The 10,179-nt window shown below is 36.6% G+C and overlaps 1 protein-coding gene across 1 annotated transcript in view; it reads right to left on the bottom strand.

Annotated features, from left to right (window-relative positions):
* Window positions 1-8,634, bottom strand: part of SHPRH (SNF2 histone linker PHD RING helicase, E3 ubiquitin protein ligase) — a 49,948-nt gene extending 41,314 nt beyond the window's left edge. The window contains exons 1-8 of the mRNA XM_009895525.1: window positions 7,970-8,634; window positions 7,448-7,577; window positions 4,621-4,848; window positions 4,241-4,319; window positions 3,276-3,426; window positions 1,381-1,486; window positions 616-872; window positions 1-180 (exon numbers count right to left, since the gene is read on the bottom strand). The exon at window positions 1-180 is cut by the window's left edge and continues 483 nt beyond it. Of these exons, the coding sequence (XP_009893827.1) occupies window positions 1-180; window positions 616-872; window positions 1,381-1,486; window positions 3,276-3,426; window positions 4,241-4,319; window positions 4,621-4,848; window positions 7,448-7,577; window positions 7,970-8,608 (1,770 nt within the window). The 5' untranslated portion in view covers window positions 8,609-8,634. The remainder of the gene's footprint in view (window positions 181-615; window positions 873-1,380; window positions 1,487-3,275; window positions 3,427-4,240; window positions 4,320-4,620; window positions 4,849-7,447; window positions 7,578-7,969) is intronic.
* Window positions 8,635-10,179: the final 1,545 nt, after the last annotated feature.

Here is a 10,179-nt window from a genome sequence, read left to right on the forward strand (position 1 = left end):
TTCAGATTTCCTGTTATTTTTGCTAGTTGTACAATAATCATGTTCTTCCATGGTGATATCCACCGGTAAAGGGGTTATAAGGACATTTTCAGAAGTGACATCACTATTTCTTGATTCTTTGGTTTGAGTTTTAGCATCAATCCACTCCTTCTTCTGAATGCTTTCTGAAGTCCTTGCTGTCTACAAAGCAAAATTAACCAAGAATGTCAGGTGTTTTCCTCACCTTTTTTTTTTTTTTTAATGTATAAACACATCAAGACATAGATATTAAGATTTTATATCACTTTCCAGTTCAAAGATTTGGTTAATGTTTACCAGTGTTTAAAATATAACTTCACAGTAAGAACAATATATCTGCCAGCCCCCGCAGCAACATTTTAAAAGATTTATAACAGATGTAGTTAATATTTTAGCCCCAAGTTTGATCTACTAATGATTTCTGCTTCTTTGTTCATGAATGTCAAAGCAAACGCTGCGGTTTTCTTCATTTTTATCAATAAGCCAGTGTCACCGAGCTAGCGCACACAGACAACACAGCTGAGAGCAGCATGCAATTGCTAGAAATAAGACCCGCTTTTGCAACATTCTTTGAAGTAACTACAGCAGCATTTTTACCTGCTCTTTGGTTCTTTCTCGCTTCTTCTGTTCCTTGTAATTCTTTCCCAGCTTGAAAGATCCAGCCAGACCATGTCCTTTGACTTGCTCTACTACTTTTTCTGCAATTAGTTTTTCTAGAGTTCTTTTGAGAAGCCGTCTATTTCTCTGTATGTCATACCTATATATAGAACTGATGTACTTAAATATTGCAATAATGGATGCTCCTTTCTTCACATTCATTTCCTTTACAGCTGCTAATATCATCACTCGTAAGCCTATATGTAGAATCAAAGCAAAATAAACTTAAAGCTCAGATAAAATGGAAGCTACCTCAGAGAAAGCATATTAAGGGAATTCTGAACACTATGTTAATCTGAAAAATGAAAAAGGGCAGGCAGCAGTTTTGAAAATGTTTACTTGAGGTAGCCCTACAAATTGCTATTTTTCAGTGATTCTAAGACAATATTGAGTAGCAACAGAAATAAGTCACCCAATTTTCTTACTGAAGTTTATAAAAAGACAGTACATTTCAGTTAAATGTATAAACTCTCTTACAATGACCTTTAGTGACATAGAGCTCTCTAGCACAGAGATCTGAGTTGGTAACTTACTTTTAAGTGTGGATCACTTGTTTGTAGCGTACAATCCTACATTACAGTGCTCAGCAAAAGAATCATTTCATTCTGCAGAACTGAACAGTAGCCTTGAACTCATAGTCAGCGGTCAATATAAGACTAACAGAAAAAGCAAAATCTATTAAAAGAAGTAAGCAGAAATACTTACTGGGATATTGTATTTTTTCCTTCAATTTAAGCTCCATTTCCTTTGTTTTTTTCTTTTTATTTCCTTCTAAAGGTTGAGGTGGAACAAAGAAATTCACAAGCTTACCCTAAAGCAGACAACATTAAATAGTTGTTAGCTCATGCCTCTTTGCAATAATTCTGAACTTCATTAATCTTTTCACATTTTAAAATAAGCATCAGCTGCTATAGATGTGTGCTCTGATATCACTAGTTTGCTCAGATACCTAATTTTTAATGTACAGTGATACCCCATTCAGATCAGTTTCTCAGCAAATGGCATTCAGCACCCTACACTGAGAAGAGAAAAAGTAGTCCCGCAAGCCACTTGAGTCCTCCACTACTTCAGAACTAAGTTGCAGGAATCTATAGCTGTAAGCAATCTAGATTACTAATAGGGAGAGGAAAAGATATATTTATTATGTAGCTAAAACCACAAAAGCAATATAGATTGAAAAGCCCTAGTTAGCTGTATAAAAAGTAAGTTTCTCTTTTTAGGGATTGCCCCCCCTCCCCAATTTACTCTATTATTAGTGATTCAGGAATAGTGATTTAATTCAAGGAGTTGTATATTCAAGAACAGGGATATAAAAAAGAATCCCAAAGATGGAACAAATGCAGTGCCAATATTTCTATGATTAATTGTTCTATAGCTGTATGCATTGACACTTCACTCTGCCCTATCCAATTGGTTGCTTTGCCGAGTTCTTAAACAGTAACTGCAATGAAACTCCAGACACTGTTTGAGCCCTACAGTGAGTTGATACACTTGGAGTAACTCTGACATTGGCTTACACAAGCCAGGAGTCATCCAGAAAGTCTCTGTTGGAATAAAGCACTTTTATTTTGGAGTTGTTTGTTTTTTTCAGGACATCATACAAAGACATTTTATATGTGAAGACAAGAAAAATATAGATGACAAGGGGCCTACTGGGTGAGTGGAATAGTGCCTTTTAACCACAGGCTATGTCATATAATTCTGTTCATAAAGATCCCAAAACATTAGCTAAGATGCCTGTCCCAACTACTCATACCATGAAACAGTTTCATAACTCCAGATCTCCAAAAGCTATGGTCTGTAGCTATATTGCCAGTTGAACTCCAGATGCTTTAGTGCTAATACTCCCCTCTCTACACTCCTCAGCGCTGACCCTCTGATACATTTAAGAAGAATCTTATTCTCTCTTGGAGAATTGGGTCCTTTTAACTGATAAAATTACAAGCAGGCAGGAGATCATTATGAATAGACGTACAATAAACTGGCTGTCATGAATTAAGAAAGACAGAACCCACAGAAGTAGTTAAGAACTTACTTAAGGATAAAGGTTCTCTCCCTTCAGAGAGAATTTTTGATTTTAGTGAACGTGCTAAGTTTTCACAGGATGCCTGACGAGGAAAGTGAAAAGATGGAAAACTGTTGCCAAACAAGCCCTTTCATCATATGAAACAGAGGGGAAACAAAAATCTTTACTCACTGAGTTTAAGTTGTCCCTATTTTAGCACAGAATGTATGTCTAATGGATGTTTGATACTCAGCAATAAAATGACCTGAAGGGGAGAATGATTTCCAACATGGTAGACTAAATTACATATTTATACACTCCTGGAGCGCTTGTCATACCAACAGCCTATTAACAGCACAGTTGCCTGCTAGCACCCATCAACAATGGCAAACTACCAATTGCTTCTCATGCAAACCATTCCACCATTTATGCCACCAAGTATCACATCCTACAATGGAAAAACTTTCACTGTACTTTAATCCAGCTTTAAATCCGCAGTTCTATAAAACAAAAACCAATAAACTCAAGAGAAGTGCATTTTCATTAATTATGAAAAGTATTTTCTTCATACTAGATCTTATCCCGGTTTTCTTACCTCAGGTAATGTCAGATCATCTTGTTTAATGTCTGGTCGGGTATGAGTCAGAATAAGAGCCAACACTTCTACTGTTTTTCCAAGACCCATCTCATCTGCCAAAATCCCTCCAGGCCACTGGGGTCCAGCAATTGGATATTCACGGATAATACTAAAATTCAAGTACATTCCCAAATGCAAGTCAGTAACTACAGAATGGTGTGACAGAGAAGCACATGTCCAGGGACACACAGAGCGTAGCTTCAGCAAGGCAGAATTTGTAGAGTGAGGCATTATCTTTCATTAAATACACTGAGATGGACAAACACTAGCAAGCTTTTTGGGTGTACAAACCTGACAAAGATGAATATGTATGCCAGAAGTTTTTGGATTTTTTCCCCTCCTAACAGGCCTTGCCTTGCTAACCTCAGCATATCAAAATATTAGTCTCCAAAAAATTGAAATACACTTATATTCACGTTTTAAAGATCTGAAAGTTACATGGGGAAAAAAATAACAAGAAAACTAGCAATCAAAAAGTTCTATTCTAACCAAATTAATGAGAAAAGTGAAACTGAATTAGTAATACAATACCCAGCATTAATAAAAAGCATTATATTGCCTCCCTCCTTTAGATTTAAAAAATGTTGGATCAGAAGGTCAAAGCCTCCAATGCTCTAATTTAAAAAAAAAAAAAAGAGTTAATCTTAAAACCACAAATTTGCACTGAAATGTTAAAGAAAAGCTTTAACAATTATGTCTTCAACTCAAGATTTACATATTTACCTGTGCGTTATATAGACCGGTTTGCTGCCTTTTTTTTTTTTTCTCCAAATTAAAGATATCACTGTTCTAATTCTTTAGTTGCTAACTGAAAAGTGGCAGTTATGGATTATCTTATATCCTCCAGGTAAAAACTGCCAATAAGGTTTTCACAAAGTACAACCTTGAGGTGTTCTCAGGAAGTGATAACTATAAAAACATACCAGCCAGTAAATGGATTATAGTAGATTTTTACTCCATCCAGAGTGATGACCTCCCGCCACAAGAAGTGCAGTGCATTTTCTAGGGAGAAAGAGTTCATGTTACTATTATGAGGTTTCTCTATAAACAGCACACTGCTTAGAATTGCTCAATAGCCTTATTGTGACTTTTAGAGACAAAAAGCAGATGTCTACCTCCACAGTGCTTCATGACCAACAACATACATCAACTGTTCTTCAGCAGTTTAGTTTATTGTTTAGCGTACCACCCAAACAGCAGCTTTGATAAAAACAGCAATGAAATAATTAACACAGCTTCTCATCAAACAGCAAGAAAACATTACTGCTGACAATACAATGCCACTTTCCTCAATCACGCAGACCCATATACTTGCCACTGCTCGTGCTCGTGAGGTTCTCTCGGTGAAGCATCCAGTTCACAGCCTCACTTTGGTATGGCCTCAGAATAGGAATTAATGCAGGATGCTGCACATCCTCTCTCAGTAAGTGGATGTCCTGCTGATGGGTGTGCCTTACAAAGTCATAAAGCTCTTCAATATTTTGTCGCTCTAGTTCCATGTCAGATTCTTCCTCATCTTCCTCCAGCTCATCTGCGTACACCAAGTCATTCAAAACATGCATTATCAAACAACTTTGGTCAACTTTTCAGTAAATTTCACTGCAATGTATTTAGTTTACACATGAAAGCAAGCAAAGCAAAACATCACTTAAACATGTGTGATGACTGCACCTGACTCAGCCAGCAGCAGTAGAAAACAATGAGCACTACTATCCTAAAAGTCTTAACTTGCTATGGCGATCACAGAGGTATACATAATCTGCAAAGCTCATCCTTTAGAATTTAGGGATAGAATGACCAGACCTGATTTATTTAATAAAGACCTTTCACTAAACATTTCCAACTCATACCGAATCACAAATAACTCACATTTCAGATGTAAAGGTTAACATGGATTGATCATCTTATAGAAAGGGTGAAATCACAGTGGGTTGTCAAGGACTTGCACTTTTTTTTTTTTATGAAAAAAAGCCTTTCTTGATAAAATAATATATATAAAAAACCCAACAGATGCTCTTCAGCAAGCTTTCACGTTAATTTTAAATTATCCATCTGAATAAGAAAATTGTAGCCATAGGACAAAATGAAATTCTCACCACTTGCATCACTGCAGAAATTCAGACAAGACATACTTTAGAAATTAAAATCCCACCTCAAGAGAAGTATGAACCCTGTAGGACAGAAGGCCTGCCCTTCTTTTCTACCCTCTAGGAAAGAAGGCCTTATGCTTATGTATATTTTTCACATAATTTGGATACATGGGCATACACAGAACTTAAGCACTGCAGAACAAAAATTAATGAGAAATTCAAGGGTCGGCATTTTAGGAAACTGACATAAGATGAGGGAACAAAAGACTCAAGTTTTAACAGTGTTTTAGGTCTCAAATTAAAACATCAGTACGAATAAAACTGCTGTTAGTACTTACCTAGGAGCAGCTGTACAGCTCTATAGTTTAAAGAAAGATACAAACCCTAGCTAATACAAAAAGCCACCTTGCAGAATTTTTCTTAAAAAAAAAAATTAATATAAATTTAGAAGCAAGTCAAGGCCAGCACAAAGTGACCTTAAGGTACATTTAAAAGTATAATACCATACTGATAAAAAGACAAAACAGATAATGGCAAGCACAATTGAACCAAATTATAATTACGATGCCTCACATAATGATGATGCCTCATGCTAACAAAGAAGAGATGTACCTGGGATAAAACCACCAGAGAACTTAATCTGAAAATAAGGTTTGGAGGCTGCTATTAGGACTCTCTTTTACGGAAAGCAAAAGCTTTCTCTCATTCAAATAAATGGTAAAGGTGAAGAAAGGTTTACAAAACAAACAGCAGGAAATGATGTACCTACATACAACAGCCATCAGAGCCCTCCCCTAATCTTTTTAAGACAATGGAACAATTCCAGTGCTTCACAAGGGAAAACAGAATTTTGAAAGATACAAAGTTTCTATAAATTCATGAAAACTGTATATATAAAGACTTGTAATATAAAGAAGGCAACCGGAGTGCACACGTGAAGCTATTAATGTTCCAGCCAAAGGAAAAGCACCAATCAGAGCATGCAGCTTCATATGCTACAGAAACCGTTCCGAGGGATCCCCTCACACACATTCCTCACTTCATGGATAGAACAGAGACATTAGAGTGATTGCAGAGTATAACTCTGATCAATTAAGTTGGTCTATAATGACACCTATCATCATACTTGCTAAAGTAACAGTTTTCAAATCTCACCTTTCAAAGCATAATAAATTGATGCCTATATAAACTACATCTATCCAGAATTTTATAGGGGAGCAAAGACTACAATATACTTTAAAGGAAAATGCTAGGCTTCTGTTGCTTCTGCAAAAACACTGAAACTTGGCATATTAGGGTCACTATTATTGAGTTAGTCTTCAACTAACATTTTGAATCCATGCCACGCTCAGGAACAAGACCAAGGTTGTTTTTGTTTGTTTGTTTATTTTTTAAGGTTCCTAAGCCATCACACCATAAAGCAGTCATTGATCACCCTAAAAATCTGTACCACTGCTGAGTATAATCTGGCAAACATATCTTCAATTCCAAAATGACAGCAAGGCTCACATTTGTAAATTTACACTGGTGTATTCTTAAAATTGTCATAAAGGTGCATTTTGTAGTAATTTACATTATAACTGCTTTCAATATAAAGCAAACAGAAATTTTGTTGCCACGGTTGTGTGTTAGGCACCAAGCTAAGAACAAAAGCTTTACAAATTTAATTCCTGGTTCTTTTGAACAGTTCCTGTGTAACTCAGACAAGTTACTGTAGATCTATCTGTTCAAACAACCCACATGAATCAGTGAAAATTGTATTTACTCCCAAAAAGGTAAGGACTCAAACTTCTACATGTCTCAATGCCTTATTTGTAGAGAAAGAATATTATCCCCTGTAATTTGAACATAAACTAATTAGCCTATGATTAAAGGCCACATAATAATATCGACAGAATTACCTAATAATATTAACTTGAAAATAAATTTGCTCTAGGTGGCAGGAATAACGTACTATTTTCCCTTACATTAAAAACTACTAAAAAGAGACACACTTTAATAACAAAAAATACTCGTCAACATTCAACTGAAATGCGTTACCTGGAATTAAAAAACTATAGAACTTTTCCATGAGTTTTTGGATCAGCTGATTAGCTTTTTTGGGTCTTCCACCTCCATCACTGAGAAACTCAGGTTTACTTAGCCCAGCTTCCAGAAGGTAAATTCCAACCTGTGAAATGGTTATGCAGTTAATCATTTAACTTTTAGAATGACAAGGATATTATAAACAGATGAGTATGAAAATAACAGCAGTGCTTTGAAAGTTAGCAGATGTAGACAGATATAACAAACTTTCTAAAATCACCATATAGAGGATACAGTACAGTTAAAAGCTTCTTTGATTCCTTTGGATAATGCATTACTAATGGTGCAACATGAAAAAGAATTTTTTTAGGAAAAAACATACTGAAAATCTTTACATAAGCACGTAGAAACTACATGTTCACCACATTATAAAAATATATGGTAGCTGCCAGACTTCATTGTTCAAAGGTTTTTATTTCATATTTCAAACTAAAAAGAAGAACTTTTAAAATGCAAAACAAATACATGAACCCATACCTTTAAAGCTTGAGCCTCTCCAGGTCTTTGATAAAGTCCAATTATCTTTTTCTTTTGCAACCATCTCAAGCCTTCCAATATTTCCCCACCTAAAGTTGGTTCCACCAAAATACATTGTTCGTAAGCACCCAGGTACTCTTTTGTTTCATTACTGTACTCTTCTTCACTTCTTTCATGAACACAGACCTGCAGCTGATCATCAGAGTCTCCTCGTAAAGTAAAGCTCCTTTCATGGAATTCATCAGTTAGAATTTGCTCAGAAGGAAGGCGAAGAGCAAATTCTCCCAACAAAGCTTTCCAGGACCCATCTGCACGGTATGGCAAGACTATGATATTTAGCTGTACTGACACAGGAGTCAAGATGGAATAAGAGTCGTCTTCATCGTTAACTGTCAAAAACTTAACAGATTTTGAGCCACTGCCTTCTTTTTGAATGAGATCTTCATCAGTGCTATCATCATTTATAACAATGAAGGATTCAGAAGAAGTGCTTGGACCTGGAATATGGTCCTCATTAGTCATTTCATCATCTAATGTTATCACCTCATTCCTCCGGTCTTCATGCATATTCCAGCAGAGCTTTTTCTTTTTCTCCTCATCTATTTTTGATGGAGGTGCGCGTTTTCGACGACTACTCATTTTGTCGTTTTCTCAACAGTATTTTCAGTCTCTGCGAGATTAAGTAAATTAGTGAGCAGTAAGTATTACAAAATCAAATGCCCACACTGGAATTTCACTGTGCAGTAGCTACTAAACTTGCAAAAAGTTTGGACATAAACATATGCACTCAGAAATCTAACTGTTCAGAGGAGACCTAGTTCTACAGAGCCTCTGCTGTCCCTATGCCATTGCACAAAGCTGGACATGAAGCATTTGCCTTATCATTTTGCCAGACAGCTACAGACAGAGAGCAACAAGAATGCTACATTCCACAGCTGTTACTCAGAATCTTGTGCGACAGATATAAAATGAGAAGCAGTGGAATCCCTCAAAAGCAGGGGTGGAGGCAGACAGCAAAAGAAACGAGGTGCAGGAGATTCGGGGGCGGGTGTGGGGAAAACACACACACAACTTTCTTCTTTCCCTTCAAAGCTTACATTGAGGGGAAACTTTACACAAACTTGACAAAGGGCTAGTCTGAAGCTGTCATTACATAAAAGATGGTTTAGAGCCTAAGCCACCAAGTTCTGTCCTTAGAAGTCCCTAATGACCTTCCTAGTAGCATTGAATACTTTATTTTCCCAGAAAACTGTGCATCCTGGGCCCTGGATATACAAATTGCATATAAAGGAGCCCCTACTTATTCTATTGTGCATTTCCATGTGACCCATCAGCAAACTACATGCATAGCCTTACTGATTTTGATTAGCTGCAAAGCTAAGTCAAGATACAACTCCTCAACTGAACCTGAGCAGTAAACAGATTTCATGGATTAAATGCTAGAAAATAAAGTACACATGCTAAATAATACATGTGAAGAAGCAGATTATGGAATATTAGACCCACCTGGAAAACTAATAACTACATACTCAAAACTCCACAGTCATACTTAAACAAGTAGTAAGCTTTTTTTTTTTTTATAAAAAAAAAAGGTGTTTTAACAAGGAGCCTGAACACAGCAACAGATTTATGACCTCATATTACAGCACTACCTTTGCCACCAAAGAAAGGGAAATATTTAGATATCCATGTTAATTCAGCTTCTGCATACAACTTTTAAATAAATATAGGAAGACAAGAGGCAAACATTCTAAGTTATTAAATCCAGTGTTGCACATCCTAATGTTATTAAAAGGGTTTATGCTGGAACAGGGCAGGATTCCTAGAATTCTGAATCATTTTAAAAGGGGCCCCTGAAAAAACAAACAAACAAAAAACCCCAAAACAAAACAAATGAAAAAGAAAACAAAGCAAACCCAAACAAACTCTAAATTTTAGAGTTCAGGAAAGTCAAGAGAAATATTCAGGGATACACAAATCTTGCTGCTTTTGAATTTCAAACGCAACTGCAATAGCAGAAGGCAACAGGTGAGTTTTTCAGAATAGTGCTCATTCACAGAGCGTTGTTGCCAGTAAAGGAAGCAAACCCCAACGGGGCGAGCACAGGTATCGTAATCCCGCACTCAAACCAAAGCGAGCGGGATGCCCGCATCCCCAGGGCTGCAGGGGCACGCCGCCTTCACCATCACCCACCGGTGCCTACAACCGCC

This window comes from Charadrius vociferus, unplaced genomic scaffold (assembly GCF_000708025.1).
Source record: "Charadrius vociferus isolate BGI_N301 unplaced genomic scaffold, ASM70802v2 scaffold142, whole genome shotgun sequence".
Classification (NCBI taxonomy): domain Eukaryota; kingdom Metazoa; phylum Chordata; class Aves; order Charadriiformes; family Charadriidae; genus Charadrius; species Charadrius vociferus.